The sequence below is a fragment of the Cotesia glomerata genome, linkage group LG9 (genome assembly GCF_020080835.1).
Source record: "Cotesia glomerata isolate CgM1 linkage group LG9, MPM_Cglom_v2.3, whole genome shotgun sequence".
Classification (NCBI taxonomy): domain Eukaryota; kingdom Metazoa; phylum Arthropoda; class Insecta; order Hymenoptera; family Braconidae; genus Cotesia; species Cotesia glomerata.
Window position 1 is genome coordinate 9,910,816 of NC_058166.1, and position 16,622 is coordinate 9,927,437.

The 16,622-nt window shown below is 28.4% G+C and overlaps 2 protein-coding genes and 1 long non-coding RNA gene across 4 annotated transcripts in view; 1 reads left to right on the top strand and 2 right to left on the bottom strand.

The window, feature by feature from the left end:
• The window catches only part of LOC123271872 (paired mesoderm homeobox protein 2A-like), a 54,000-nt gene extending 39,329 nt beyond the window's left edge, over positions 1 to 14,671 (bottom strand). Inside the window, exons 1-3 of one of the 2 annotated variants that reach the window (XM_044738399.1) lie at positions 14,565 to 14,671; positions 4,097 to 4,449; positions 741 to 934 (exon numbers count right to left, since the gene is read on the bottom strand). In XM_044738399.1, the coding sequence (XP_044594334.1) occupies positions 741 to 934; positions 4,097 to 4,448 (546 nt within the window). In that variant the 5' untranslated portion in view covers position 4,449; positions 14,565 to 14,671. Of the gene's footprint in view, positions 1 to 740; positions 935 to 4,096; positions 4,450 to 4,550; positions 4,664 to 14,564 lie in introns of those variants that run through there. The other variant, XM_044738400.1, reaches the window with a different exon arrangement.
• Positions 9,818 to 10,150, top strand: LOC123271942. Its single transcript, XR_006510974.1, has 2 exons — positions 9,818 to 9,908; positions 10,060 to 10,150. It is a non-coding gene; the product is annotated as an uncharacterized LOC123271942 (long non-coding RNA).
• Positions 14,672 to 14,741: 70 nt separating the features above from the next.
• On the bottom strand, positions 14,742 to 16,614 carry LOC123271927 (60S ribosomal protein L31). Its single transcript, XM_044738486.1, has 3 exons — positions 16,491 to 16,614; positions 15,835 to 16,062; positions 14,742 to 14,960 (listed from the first exon to the last, which is right to left on the bottom strand). Exons 2-3 carry the CDS (start codon positions 16,053 to 16,055, stop codon positions 14,810 to 14,812), a joined length of 372 nt encoding a protein of 123 aa, XP_044594421.1. The 5' UTR covers positions 16,056 to 16,062; positions 16,491 to 16,614; the 3' UTR covers positions 14,742 to 14,809.
• Positions 16,615 to 16,622: the final 8 nt, after the last annotated feature.

Below are 16,622 nucleotides of genomic sequence, written 5' to 3' on the forward strand. Positions count from 1 at the left end.
TTCTTTTAAAAAATGTATACATTTTTTTAATACACAATAATTAAAAATTATTACAATTAATAATTGTATTTTTAAATAATTTAAGGAGTTAGTTATACGCCCAAAGAGGACGAAAAAAAACCGGTATTTCAATCATTTATTCTGAAGAGGCTTTTTAATGAATTGATATAAAAATGGATAAAAATTTAGTCGTGACTTTTAACTTTATTAATAAGTTCCTTTTTTACAAACAATGATTTTTTTATCTCCTGAAGACGATTTTCGGAAGGTCCTCTAAAAAAGGTTATATGCGGTGGGGACGAAATCTCTACTTTAAATCATCGAAATTCAAAAGTCCAAAAAAATTCCACCAATATAAAATATTATTTAGTAATTAGTTGAAAGTATTATAAAAATATTTATTTTTAACAAAATAGCGGTTTGACAAAAAAATGATCGATTGTGTAAAAATTAGAGACTGATTTTATTAAGTTCAATAAATTTTCCTCACCGACTTTGAAGACAGTTTTGAGAAAAAGGTATTTAAAATTGTCGACCTCAGCCCCTTCTTTTGTGACACGCTCCGATTAGGCTTTTCAAATATGCATGTAACTTTTAAAATACTCGTCCGATTGACATCAAATTTTCTGTGTATTTACCTAAATATACGTACATTACAAAAATGAAATTAAAAAAATTGATTTTTTTTAATTCCAAGTGTGTATAACCCCTTAAATCATTTAATAATTATTAGTTCTCACCTGTACTCTGGCTTCCGTAAGGTCAATCTTCATGGCAATTTCTTCTCTCGTATAAATGTCAGGATAATGTGTTTCTTGAAACGCGCGTTCCAGTTCTTTCAGCTGCGCTGATGTAAATGTCGTTCTTATCCGTCGCTGTTTTCTTTTCTCAGCTAATCCGTCATGAGCCGAATATGCTTTGTACCCAAGACCACCTAAAGTCAGATAATCTTTATATTACTATTAAAATTTTTTTTTCAAATTTTTCAATTATATTTTAATTAATTAATATCAAAATCTTTCTGTATATTTAATTCAATAGTTTCCAATTTTTTTTTTTATTCAGAAATAAAGTTATATGGTCCATTACTTCTCTAATCATAAATCAGTTGGTAAATTGATTCATTACTTAATTTCTATTTTATTAAGAAAAACAATTTAAAATAATTAAAAAACAATTAAAAATTATTTTAGTTGGCTACTTTATAGATATACACTTTGCAAGGATTGAATCATTTAAAATTTTTTTTCTTATCAATAACTAAAAATAACATAATTTTTTATCGACTGTTAATTAATAAAAGTAAATTTCTTCATAAAAATACAATGCTCGAAAAATACTGAACGTTTATTGATGATGTTGTTATTACTTATTTTTTATGTGAGGTTTGTGTCGTTGAGTAACGATATTAAATCGGAATGAATATCGAAATTTTATTGATGCATTACTGAATTTATACTCCATAAAAGGTGATAAAAAGATACAAAATATTTAGCAGATAAATTTCATATAAAAAATTGAGAAATTACATTTTAATTGTGCAAGATTTTATTATTATTTTAAGTTGTAATTAAAACTTAAATTTTAAACTTAATTTATAAACTGATACTTATTGATCGAAAAAAAATAATAATCACCGACTTATATTTCAATAAAGTTTGTAATTGTTAAAAAAAATTGTTTTCAAATATTTTTTAACTGTAGTAGCTTTCAATATTTTTTTTAAATATTTATCAGGTCACTCAAGAATATATCTTATTTCAATAAATTTTTTATAATTTTAAATGTACTCGATAAAGTAATAAAATATTACTTATTTTAAAAGATCTTTTTCCAGCTTCGAATTTTAAATTTCCAATTTCCGTTGAAGGATTTCTGTGAATAATAAATTAGTGTTAATTTTATTGTATAAACTCTGAATTGTAACATCGTAATCCAGGGCCAGATTTTCAATATCTTCACTTTGATAATTTTATAATTTTAAATTTACGATGTTATATCGTAAAAATTTAGATATTTGTCACTTTTATAGGCATTTTTATGATGTAACATCGTAAATTTTTAAATATTAAAGTATTAAAGTAATTATAGAGGTTAAGGCATACCGTCAAAAAATTCTAAATTTTTGTATACTTATCAAGGACATGATGATACAATTGCCCTTAAAATTTGAAGTCGATTGACCACCTATAACCCGAGATGAATTCAATTAAAAATTGGATATTTAACTTTGATTGCATACGCTCTCTGCAGTTCTGTACCAGTTTTTTAGTTATAAAAAAAAAAAAAAAAAACTGTTAGAAACTTTCAAAAAATTGACATCTTCTAATGTATTTGTTGTGAGTTTAAAAAAAAGTTTTTGACCGTCTAATTATTCATAAGTAACGAATTAAAGTTCAACAATTTATGAAAAAGTTTATATCTACGGAGTCGGATAGAAATACTGTATGGGTTACGTCTCCACGGGGACATTCTTGCGTAAAAATTATGGATTACTTAGCTACAAGCTCAGATACTTTTGCGGTGCGTATAATCTCTAATTTTTTGACAATATTGTACCATGATAACTACCTTAAAATGAGCTATTGAAAGTTAAGTCCTGGAATACAATGTTACAATTGTAATTTGTCATACAAATTTTTTTTTCCGTATAGTTGTTGAAAGTATTGAATGATTTAAAATTGAATTAATGGAATGAAGATAAAAAGTAATTGGAAGATCATAAGATCATTGTGAATAAATTAGACTCATATGACTAAATGTAAGAGGGGATGTAACCATAGCAATGAGTGAGGACACCAGAGGAACATACATTGATTTTCAGTGCCATCTTGTCGTCGTATTCCGGCCAAACCGCTGACGGCTTGATGCTAATCGTCTGACTGTTTATTTGCTTGTTCTACTTGTTTATGATATTTATCACTCATTTCTTATTTCTTCTTTACATTTTTTTTTTTTTTAATGATTTTTTAGATTTAAATCGTTAATTTTGTTCAAGAAGAATAATTATTGGTCAGTAATTGTAATTGAATATTAATTTTAGGAAATTTTCTGGATTGGTATGACGAAACTATAATTTTTTTTAGATTCAAAAATATGATACTTAAATTAATATGCTTTTTTTTATTATTAGTAGTTTGATATTATTATTGAAACTTGATCTTTTTTGGAAATTATTTTCATAGAAAAAAAATTTTTTCACTTTGATAAAAGTTAATTTACAACATATTTATTTAATAAAAATTATATGAAATTTATTGCATAAATTAATTAATTTTAAATCGAATTTTGATTTTTAATATCAACTACCAACTAAGAATTTTTCATTTTCTATAATGATAATTTTTAATTTATATTAAAAAATTGAAATATAATTTTCGGATTGATTATTCTAATACTGACTAATCTATAACTAAAATTTAATTCAAAAAAATTCATTTTAATTTTCTAAATTCTTGATCAAAAAATGATCTATGATTTTAATGATGTGTATAATTAAACATTCATATATAATCAATGGAATCTATATAAAATTTTCAATTAAAAATAAAATATAATAATAGTAAGAGATTATGGAAAGTTTTTGTCGAGCAAATTTTTATCACAAAATTTATAAAATTTCTAGTTAAATTTGGTAGCATCACAAAGATTCGGCTTGAATTTTTTCTCTATACATTTGTTTTGTAATATTTTTAATTAAACTATTGGTATTTGCTCCTGTGATAGCAATATTATTTTTTTAATTTATTTCTAAATTACTCGAACTATGTATTTTATGATTAAAACTACAAAAATCCATTGAGTCAAAATTTCTTCAACCATAGTTCTTAATTTTCGGCATTCTGCTCTTATTTTCTTAAATTATTAAAAAAATTTTTAATAACTAAATAAATTTTCAATAACTAAATAAATTTTTAAACTTTCTTCGTAAAATTAAAATTAAAAATTTATTTAAAATAGTTCAACTAAATTTCTTTAGGAATAATAAAAAAAAAACTTAACTCATGAATAATTAATAAAAATCAACTTTATAATTACAATAAATGATTAAAAATAAAAAATAATTATTCCTACAAATAATAATGATGAAACTTACTTTGAAGATTAATAGACTGATTAAATATAGAAGCAGCATGTCGATGAACATCTTGAGTTCTTGCGGCCATTACCGAGCAGGGGGTAGCATGGGCCGCATGGTGGGCATGGGCATGAGGGTGACTTGCATGGTGGCCACCAAGCGTGGGCCCGCTGGTAGCGCCTCCTCCTGCGGAATTTCCCGGATACCCTGCGGCTCTCGCGGCCGTATATCGGTACGCCGCTTGGCTCATCTGCGAACAAGATCCTAAATCTCCGTATCCACACTGCATGTCGCTCGCCAATGCACAACTTGAAGCTTCGAATCCGGCGGCCGCCGCTGCCGCCGCTTGGTTCAAATACGAATAATCCATCCTGACAAAAATTATTAACCTTCAATTTTTAACACTTTTATTTCCTTATTATTTATTATTTAATCACAAACTTTTTAATTATTTATTTCACTTAATTATCACCTTGTATTAAGTACTAGTTATTTTTCCACATGTCTTCTTTCTAATTTTTTATTTTCAATCTATTTTCTTTTTTAGTAGTTTCTCACTCTATTTTTTTCAGTAGTATGAAAAGTTTTTTGTCAGACAAAATTTTATACTTTTTAATATTTTAAGTTGATCTTGAATAATTTTTTTTTTGAAATTGTAATTCCACACTTTGTTTGGAATAAAAAAAAAGGCTAATAGTCGTCCGGGAAGAAATCACCTACACAGAAAAAATTTTTGTTAGGAATTAACTTAAAAATTTATTTTTCTTTCAACACAGTAAAATGTTATTTGTATCAAAATTAATTAAAATAATTGATAAAATTAATAAAACATAATTCAAAACATTCATCATTAATTTTTTTATTCAAATCTATGATCTTTGATCTTCTTTTGCCAAATTAATAAATTAAAATTGGTCTCTTGCTGAAATATATTTTGTTTTTCTAATTAATTAGTCATGAATATTAAATATAAGTAAAAACTAAATAACACGCATGTCCGATTATATACACATGTGTTTGAACGTATACTTGGCGCAAGACTCTAGACAGTCTCTAAATTAATAAAATAACAGCCCCATGATAGACACGTGACTTGTTTGCTTTTGTAATATTGTTGTATTATTTTTCAATTGTCATTAAAATTTTTTATGACAAAAAAATTTTTTTTTAATTCTGATGTTTTTTAATTTTTCAAGTTTTAAATTCTCGTTCACGTAATACTTTAATTTAAGGTAAAAAGAATTATTAAGTCTAAAATCTACTATTTTAAAAATTATTTAGGTTTTATATTAATTTTTAATTTTTTGAATAATTATAAAAATTTTAAATTAATATAATCAATAAAAGTTACAATTTATAAGATAACATTTAAAAGAAAGCCATTTTTCATATAAACTAGTGAATTTAAAATATAAATATTATCAATTTGTTCCTTTATACAAATAAATTATCTTAAGCAGATTTTTTTGATAAAAAAGCAAAAATTATTTCTTTATTCAAAGTTTCAAAACTAATGATCAATTAAATAGACTTTTAAAATGTATAAATTTTGTCATTAATAATTTAAATAAAACGTTCACACATTAACATTCTAAATTTTCCAAATTAACATTTCAGTGTCAAAAACACTTAAATATAAACCACGTATTTCACAAATAATTTTTTACCGTGAAATTATTCACATCCACTCTGAAATTTGTATAAAAAAATCACCACAAATACCACCCCCAGATCTAATTAAAAAAAGTCTAAACTAACCAAAATAAAAAAAAAAAAAAAAAAAAAAAAGCAAACAAACAAACAAAATATAAGAAGCGATTATTAGCGAGCTCCTACAGTAATCTTAAAGGTTCCCCACCCTGACAAAATGAGCAAACTTGAGACAGACCGCGGTATCAGTGTGTAAGCCGCGGGGTGCTGCTTACGATATAATCGTATCAAGTGCGATATCAAATTATTGCGATTATCCCGACGATATAAAAGTTTTTGGTGGTGCTTAAGAGCACCGATAGAACCGACTGGTGGCTCTCCTCAAAATCAAATGATAAGCTTAATTCAATAACCTACGGTGGATGGAGAATGGAGGATGGAGGATGGCGGACGGAAGATAGAAGAAGAGATCCAGAGAAGAAATCCACCGAACAGAGTAGAGCAGAGAACCGATGACGAGCGAGGGTTGCGCGCAGGGGCGTGGTTTTCCCGCACATCGAGATGGCCCCCGAACACCAGGATAACTCTCGCCGGTTATTGGCGGATTAAAACCCTCCCGTATTTTATCCTGGGGGTGAGTTTTACATCCCGGCACTTCCCTCCTATCTAGATTCCCGAACTAAATCGACGCCCCCGAAGAGAATCGAGACTGCTAAGAGTGTATTTGTTTTCCAGCATCTGCCACCCTTTTTAAATCCCCGACGTTCTCTTCTCCAGCTCTTTATTCTCTCTTACTCCTGGGGAAGATAACTTTTACTCACTCTAACACCGCATTATAATCACCTCTCTGTTCAGCTCCTCGTCCTCGTCCTCGTCCTCGTCCACATTCACATTCACCGTTTCCCTTCCTCTTCACCATCACTAGCACTGCTGGCTGTTTTAACAATTTTCGCTGGTGCATGAACAGAAACGGGACGATGTGGACGGTTTGAGGGTGTCGGTGTTAAAACGAACGCTATCGCCTGTGATGATGCCTAATGTGTTCGGTGCTCGCGATTTTACGACCCGCGAACCGTGGAATGCTATAGAGCTTTATTCCTACTTTTTATGTCTCTCTCGCTCCAAACTCCAATTCGTTATTCGCTATGCGTATACGTACTGGCAATATGAGCCCGCTTCTATAGTTATCTCTCTTATCTATTTTTATTCTGCTACTGTATGCGCACGTATCACAATGCTGCGAAATATTCGCGACCAGGAATACGCGATCGAATCGACATTTTGCGGCTTGTTGATTTAGTGCTCAATACGAGTCAACTACATGCGAATCTCATTCGCTTTTTTAGATTATTACTGAATTTTACACAGAGAATTATTCGACTAAAATATACTGATTTATTTGTTTTATTAATTGTTATAAGCAATTAATTTTGTTTTTTTTTTTTTATTTTTTATTAAATTAGGAAACTATGTACACGGTTAAAAAATTTTGGTAAGGTAAAAGCCCCAATAGATGATCATGTACCAGTATATGATCACTCCATGTATTTGTATACCTATACTTATGAATACAGATATACAAATACATGGAGTGGTCATATACTGGTACGTGATCATCTATTGGGGCTTTTACCTTAATTTAAAATTAAATATCGATAATATGAAAATAAATTTATAATTCATGCATAGTAATATTTCGATATTATCCCGACCAGAAATTTAAGTTCGGCGGTGGTTCATTTCGAATTAGGCATACCGAATTCCAAGCTCGCGCCGAACTAGGAAGCCAAAGTTGGCCCACGTCCCGGAAGTAACGCAGTCGCGAGTTTGGGCCTAATTTGGCTTCCGACTTAGGCGGTGGTTTGGAAACCACACTTGCTGGTACCTATGTAAGCCTCATTCGGTCCGAATTTGGCTACCTAACTAGGTAGCAATTCAGAAACTAAATTCGCACGGAAGAATCCAAATTGAATACTTTTTTTGTTTTTAGCTATTTTTATTATAAAGCAAAAATTAATAATACTGAATGCTTATTTTTTTTAATTTATTTTTAAAATTTTAAATATAAATATCGACTTTAGGACAAAATTTTTTAAATATTAAGTAAATAAAAATTTTTTTTTTTTTTATTTAGTATTATTTTTTTTATATTTTCGGTCATTTTTTCGCTTTTCAGGGTCCACAGATTCGGTAGAATCTGGCGCCAAGTTCCGTTCAAATCTGCTGTAAACGGAGCGCCAGACTACCGACTGTGTTTACTGTAAGCAGAACGGTTATTTTGAGGTTGCAAAATTTTATTTAATTCTACGGTACTTTTTTTTCCTAAATTGTATATTATAACAGTAATTCATACTTTATTTGACTGTTATTAATTAATTATATTCACTTATAACAATTTATCTACTTGAAATTATTAAATTTAATCAGCACAAACTATAGCAACGCAAAAATTTCGATCCTGAGTTTTTTTCGATGGGCAAAGTGATCTGCCACAGACTAAATAATTCGAGAATGCATAGTAATCCTTCATTAGATGGGAAACTACAGTTAAAAAAAGATATTTCACAGCTTGCATCTACACCCGCCAGGGTGCGCTGGAATTATTTTTACATAAACTGTAGTTTCAAGGGGATAATTTGCTATAAAAAATGCAACCAACGCCATATTTAAGTTGGTACCAATTGTAAATTTTTATTATAATTACAAAAAATACTAAAATCCGAACAAAAACAGTTTCACTGTAAAAAAATCGCGCCAAGTCCACGTTCATAAGACTAATAAGAAAAAAAAAATTTGTTTTTTTCTTTACAAAAATATATAAAATAAAAAAATAAAAAAATTCAAGTAACCGATATGATTGTTTATGATTTTCGGAAGTTAAAAAAAATTTTGTTATAAATTTAAAAATTAAGAAAAAAATTTTGGAACGTACTTGGTGTGCGTCATTGTGTATTTCAATTTTTTTAAAGTCCTAGTAAATAGATTTAACGAATTTCATTAAAAGTAAAATATTTTGCAACCGAGCACACTAAATACGTTCCAAATTTTTTTTTTAATTTTTAAATTTGTACCAAATTTTTTTTAATTTCTGAAAATCATAAACAATCATATCGGTTACTTGGATTTTTTTATTTTTTTATTTTATATATTTTTGTAAAGAAAAAAACAAATTTTTTTTTCTTATTAGTCTTATGAACGTGGACTTGGCGCGATTTTTTTACAGTGAAACTGTTTTTGTTCGGATTTTTCTTACTATGAAGAAGTTTTTTTTGATTGGTCGATTTTATGGGTCATGGGGGAAGGAGATGATGGAGTTAGATACATTAGTCACACACAATACTTAAATTTACCTCACACTCACCTTAAGAATAATTATAACTAATAATTATTAATTATTAAAAATTTTACATGTCGAACGCGAGACTCGAACACTGTACCCGACGCACGAGAGCCCTATTCGCTATGAGTGTGACTGCAGCGCCAGTCAAAATATGAACTACGGGAGGCTGTCAGAGTATGTTTTTATACGTATGTCAATAGCAAGAAACATAAAAATAAATAAATTTTATAAATAATTGTAAAAAAAAAGTTATAAAAAATATGTGACAATTTTATACACCGATAGAAGGATTTGTTTGTTAATGAATATTTTTTAACTGTTAGCAAATATTTATTTAAAATCAAAAGCAAAAATAGCATTTTCTTTTGACACTTTTTATAATCCTATAGCTGGAATACATGATAATAATTCAATTCACTAAATAAATTAACCTTTTTAATATTTATAAATACAAAAGATAATTATGAGCTATGATAGAATTCGGTATTTTACAATAAACGTTATTATAATGTAATATAATTAATACAAATAATTTATAAAAATGATTTTTGTTTATAAGAAATCTTCATATCATATGATATTACAAGCAAAACAAATTCACTCAACAAAATATTTATTAACTGTTAATAAATATTCGTTAACTATTAATAAATAGTTATTAACTATTAATAAATGTACTTTCCTACCAAATAAATATTTATTGAATGTTAAAAAATATTTATTAAAGTTTAATAAATTAAATAATTGTCTTCAAATAAATTAAATTATTAATAGTTAATAAATCCTTTTATCAGTGTAATAATTGCAGTTTTGTTTTTTAGTTAAACGAATCAACAACAAGTACGTATAATGATAAAAAATAAAAAAGAATGCAGTAAATATTTCTGCTGGTATTTTTTAAGACACAACAACTCTGGTGTCTCATTTTTTTTTAATTTATTAAAATTAAAACAAAATAAATACTTCCACGTGTACTTGCTTATAATTTTAGGAATAATAGCCTCCCGTAACTCCGAAAGTAACCACTGCGAACGCTTCAGTCGATTTCATTTCCCCTACCATGGCTTCACTCAGAGCGAATACCATACCGCAACGCTACGCCGATGATGAGCGACTTCTTGCCTCAAGATACTTATAACCCCGACACTTCGACATTCGGTTACCGTTGCAACGGTCGAGTTAGGAATTCCGATATTATACCTAAGTGAGGACTTACCACAGCCTTACCTAGTCAAGTTTCATTTTGATAGACCAAGCTTCAGAATACCTTTAGTTACTGTTCGGTAAGCTTTTGGTTACCGTTATCTCGTATCAGTTTGGCAATTCATGGCGTACCGAACTTAGGCATTGCCACTGTTTTGCCTAAAGAAGCTCGATCGTAGTGTGCTAAGCGTTTCGGTAAACCTTTGGTTACCGTTATTTCATAATAATTTAGCAACCCATGACATACCGAACTTAGGCACTTCCACAGTTTTGCCTAAAGAAGCTCGATCGTGGTATGCCAAGTTTCGGTAAACCTTTGGTTACCGTTATTTCATAACAGTTTGGCAACCCATGAAATGCCGAACTTAGGCATTGCCACAGATTTTTCGAAGTGAGCCCGAGTTTGGTGAACCAAACTTCGGTAAGCCTTTGGTTACCGTTATTTCATACTAATTAGGCAATCCATGACATGCCGAACTTAGGTATTGCCACAGGTTTGCCTAAGTGAGCCCGAGCTTGGTGAACCAAACTTCGGTAAACCTTTGGTTACCGTTATTTCGTACCAATGAGGCAATCCATGATATGCCGAACTTAGGCAGTGCCAAACTATTACGAGATTACATCGAATGTGGAATTCTTTTGGCATACCAATTTTCGGCTTGCCTAATTTAAAACAAATAAGATCCGAATTGGGCTAGCCTAAGTTCGGAAAGCCAACTTCGCCCCGAACTGATTTTTCGGCATGCCTCACTAAAATTCTAGTCGGGATCATGTGAGTTGAATAGTATATTACACATCTAGGCCAGTAAAATAAGAAATGTCTCAGATCACATGTAATTGTTGTCCGAGGCGAAGCCGAGGTCAATAAACATGTGATCTGAGGCTTTCTTATTTACTGCCTGTGGTGTGTATACTATTTTTTTCCTCGACGGAGGCGGAAAGCTGCATTTTCGTTTAGCACCGCGGAACGAAAGTTGACGCTTTTCGCCCGGAGGTGAGAAAAATCTATTTATAATAGTTTCAAAATCAGTTTATTATATATTTAATAACATACACTGTAAAAAATTTTTTGGACTCGGTGTGGTGTAAATGATTCGGTGTAAAAATTTTTAACATGGACGGTGTGAAAATCGCACTAAGTGTAGTGTTAAATTTGAACGGTGTGAATCCTAAATTTTACACAATCAAGCGTGTAAATGTATTTCCTAAAAATTTCTCATTAATTAATTTGATTGTTTAGTTTCAGACTTGTACGATATTAGATTATGAATATAAAGATGTATAGAAATGAATATTTAAAAGTATGTTTTTTTTTATATTATGTCATTTCACGGAGTAAAGTCATTCCAACGTAAATCTTCATATCATTGAAAAGTCTGCAACAAGAATGTTAATATTCAAGTTGTTAAAAATTTATCTAAGTATCTAAGAATCTTCATTTAAGTACCCACATCATTTTTTCATATATTTATATGTATATTACATATATGTATATATGAAAAATATATCAAAATACATGTGAGAACTCAAATGAAAAGTCTTGATAAGTATAACATCGGGATGAAATTATATATCTTTAAAAATATCAATAATTAAGAAATGACCTTGTATCTTGTGAACTATTAACATTTTTAAATAAATAAGCTCATCCCGATGTTACACTCGTCAAGACCGTTCATTTGAGTACCCACATGCATTTTGATATATTTTTCATATATACATATATATAATATATATAAATATATGAAAAATTGATGTGGGTACTCAAATGATAGATCTTGATAAGTGTAACATCGGGATGAGCTTATATCTTTAAAAATATCAATAATTACGAAATGACCTTGTATCTTGTGAACTATTGACATTTTTAAAGATATAAGCTCATCCCGATGTTACACTCGTCAAGACCGTTCATTTGAGTACCCACATGCATTTTGATATATTTTTCATATATAAATTTATATAATATATATCAATATATGAAAAATTAATGTGGGTACTCAAATGAAAGGTCTTGATGAGTGTAACATCGAGATGAGCTTATATCTTTAAAAACGTCAATAGTTAAAAAAGTACAATATAATTTTACAAAAGTCATTATTCAAGAAAGCAAAATTTTATTTATTTATAGTTTACAAGTCACGGCAATCACATACAGACTGCAAGGTTGCTAGTAATATTTATTAAATTTTCAAAGTGATAAATAGTAACACGGAATAGTGTAAAACAGTAAATTACACCGTGTTAAATTTACACGAGTGGAAATTTAACACGGAAGAAATTTTACACTTACACGGCGGTATAAAAGTCCCTGGATCCAACTTTACACCGAAATTTTTTACAGTGTAGTGGCAAAAATTCAAAAGAAGAATACATTGAAGTAAAAAATCAAACTCTAGTACATTAAACACAAAATTATTAATAAAATTATAAAATTTTGTTATAGTTTTAAGAACATTTTCGTAATCTCTAACACATTTACGCAATTACTTTTATAAATTAAATGTGAGATTTTTTATTTAAACCGGCTTTCGTATTTTTACATGGCAGAGTTTCTAAAACTATACATAACTTTCATTTATTATTACGAATTATGATCAATTTTTTAAATAAATTTATTACCAGACATATAAAATAAAATGACTTCTTAGAAATGAACTTCCAATGTTGGTAAAAAATTACTTTTTTTTTTTAACAGTGTTATTATCAATAGACAAATTTTCTAAAAATCACAGAAAATATATTGATATTGATAAGATTTTTAGAATTGTAAATAAATTTTTACCTAAAACTATTTTCTTCTTTGATAAAAATTTTTTTATAAATTTCTTCATTTCCTTTGTTTCCGAAATTAGAACAGTAACATTATTTTTAAAATAATTTATTTCTTCTTAAATTTTTACTACTTTATTTTTCAACCTCTGCTGGGCTTATATTCTTCTATAATTTTTATCTGAAAATAAAAGAAAAGGTGATATAAATCATCTGATGTAAAAATGATCTAAACTATGATAATGTAAGTTACATTAAATAGAGAATTTTTTTATTGGGAAGAAATACAAATAAATTATGAATTTTCTCTAAGTCAGAATTACTATTGAAAATTTTAAATGAAATATGAATTTATAAGAATTAAAAACGAATATACTTAAAAAAAAAAAAAAAACATGAGTACCTACAATAAGTAATTTCAGGTTATTGAAAATACAATGGCACTTGTTCTCACGAGCAAGCTGAAAAAGGCTCTTTTTCCAGAGTCATCCCAAGGGATTGTTAGTAGAGTTTTCGACGTGTGGCACACGCTGGCGTCTATTGCTCTCAGGCTAAAATTTTCTCCCTATTCCCTATCCTTACCCCATCTCTCTCGTTCGTTTATTACATATGTATCATCATACATGATTGTAAGGACGTCACGCATGTGCACGCGACCCTTACATAAGTCTCTTTGCACACATAGGTACATATGTACAAAAATTTATCAACTTTTACATAGTATAACATACCCGCCGCAGCTACAAGCTACATATGTCCTTGATTTGTCCGGAGAATAATATTCTCTAGTATATTCTATAGTAAAGTTGATTAAATATTGGTCGGCGCAATCCCCGAGGGATCTCGACAATTCGCAGGAATACAATTTAATATCTCAACGCCAGGATGAGCACCCGATCACTTAAACTTTGTATCTATCCATCTTATTCTTTCTTGTTGTTGAGTATGCAACTTTTTTTTATTATTATTCAATTGACCTTTAGATACAAAAAAATCTTAAAATTGAAAATATTAAGTTTGAAACATAAAATTTTAGTACCTGTTATTTATTAATTTGAATTTTTCTTAAATTCAAAGTCATAAATTATTTAGACGGATTTATATTATTGTTAAAAATTTATTATTTTAAAATATATTGGAAGTTGGAATGATAACTTGATTTTAGGACATTGACGTGACTTGGTGATTCTATAATATAAATTTTTGATAATCAAGTTTCGAATTTCAGAGCGCAGAGGTACCCGAAATTTAAATACTGAGGTATATAAAAAGAATGATTGACAAAGGGCTTAGTAATAAGAGAATATTAATTAAATAAAATAGAAATACCGTAATTAGAGATCATAGATATGATCGTAATAATCCAATAAGTAACGGAGAAGCTATCAAGAGATATTTAAATTCTTACCTTTCGTCTACCGTCTTCATTGATTATTGAAAACCTGAACCATTTGTACATCTTCAACAATTGATACCCAAATAAATTAATTAGCTTATTGTATTAGAGGATAATTAACTTACGTAATTCCACAATCGTCGGATTTTACTGATTTAATTTAGCATTAAATTGATTTGATTTGATTTCAAAGTGACGTATTTAGGACGCATATGTATGTGTTCATATTTTTATAGGTGGGAAAAATATTGGGAAAAAATGGTCCTCTGGGAGATTGATAATAATAAATTATTAGAGAATAATTTAGCGTCAGAATAATTTATTATTTTTTTTCCTTTATTATCTTTTAAATGTGTAAAACAATGATAAATTAATCTTGGCTTGCATCGACATTTTCGGTTTGGAGCCCTTTGAAAGTCGCTACTGGTATGTAAGTGACCAGGGTGTACAATTTGTTGGCTGAGTCCTCGTCGTCGTTACGTCTTCGGCTCAAGCGTACACGTACTCGGAATGGAACGTTTCTGAAATATTATGATTTTATTAATTAATATATAATCTGAGAATAATAAAAAAATAAAAGTATCTCAACGTTTTTTTTTTAAAAACATTAATATGAGATAATGTTAAAATATTAATATCACCTAGAGTTATCATTTATAAATTTCTGACAGTGTAATATAAGAATGTAGAAAATTATAAGTTATTAATATAATTTACAATATAATAACAACATAGAAAATGATAAGTTATGAATAATTCAATATAATTGGTAATTAACTATTTCAATTTTAATAGTAAAGAAAAACTATTTTAAAATGTGGATAATTATTTTTCAATTTTAATGACTTAGATTTATCCATAAATTTTAAAAACCTTTGTATTAGTCTTTAAGATGATTGCATGTTAAATTAAATTAATTCTGTATGTTTATAACTTGAAATTTATACAAGACTCATACTTCAACTGTCATTATACTTCAATTCCAAATAAATAACTTAGGGTCAGTTATTCAATCCGAGATAAAATTTTAATGAAATCAAAGTTAGCAGTCGCTTGACAATTTTTTAATTTTCTTAAAAAAAAAATTTGCTCCAAAAAATCATTTTTAAAAAATTGGATTTTTTATTTTTCTAATTTTTTAAATGTCAATTTTTTTCTCATTTTCTTTGAGATAATTTATTTGTTAAAAAAATTCTTAAAATTATAAAATATCTGCTAAATTAATTTTCATAAAATTTTATCCAGGATAAAATTATTATTGCCAGTATATCTATAAACATGAAATATATAGATTTATTTTAACAGTGGATAAAATTTTATCTCGGATTGAAAAACTGGCCCTTAATGAAATATTAATCACAAATACGCATGATTGTAAAAATTCATTTCAATTACCTGATACCCTTGGACCACAATTGTTTGTTAAGTCTGGTGTCAATTCGGACATCAGGTGTGCCCATCTGTTTTTCGGCGAATTTTCTAATTTCCTTGATGGCGCGTGGTGCCCGTTTCTTGAAACCAACACCGTGTAGACGACGGTGGAGATTAATTGAGTACTCACGCGTCACGACTTCGTTGATCGCGCTTTTCCCTTTTTTGTCGGTTGTTTTGGCCATTGCTGTCCTGTAAATAAATAGAAACATTATTAATCACTCTCAAAAAATACTCGAAAAAAAATTGTATCATCAATAACACAATATTTTGAAAATTTTTAACGTCAAAAAAATTTATCCAAAAAATGAATTAATTTATAATAATCAATTTAATAAAAACGAAACATGATTAGAATTATTGTTGACACTATTGTTATTAACAAATGTTTAATCGTAAATTATTAGATATATATTTATCTTAGGCATGTAAACAATTGCACATTGAGGTTAAAACATAAGAATGTCACTATTTAACAGAAGAATTTGCAATTATCAAAAATATCGCAAAATTTTTGTAAATTAGCTTACGGAAATTTATGGGGGTGTGCAAAATTATTTCATTAGTTTATAATTACAGTGATGTTTGAAGATTTATTTAACATATAAAAAATAGCATACCTATCTTACGAAAGTGTGGACGAAAAGGAGTATTTATAGAACATTAAAGTTTTCACAGCGCGACAGTAGAAATCGAGCGACACAACCTTAAATACTTGACGCATTTTCATGAATTTAAATTTTCAGTTGAAA

Excerpts from the sequence above, each read along its gene's own strand:
- LOC123271927 (XM_044738486.1), bottom strand. The coding sequence starts at position 16,055 with ATGGCCAAAACAACCGACAAAAAAGGGAAAAGCGCGATCAACGAAGTC. Across the intron at positions 14,961-15,834 it reads TTGTGGTCCAAGGGTATCAG|AAACGTTCCATTCCGAGTAC; the intron begins GTAATTGAAATG and ends ATAATATTTCAG.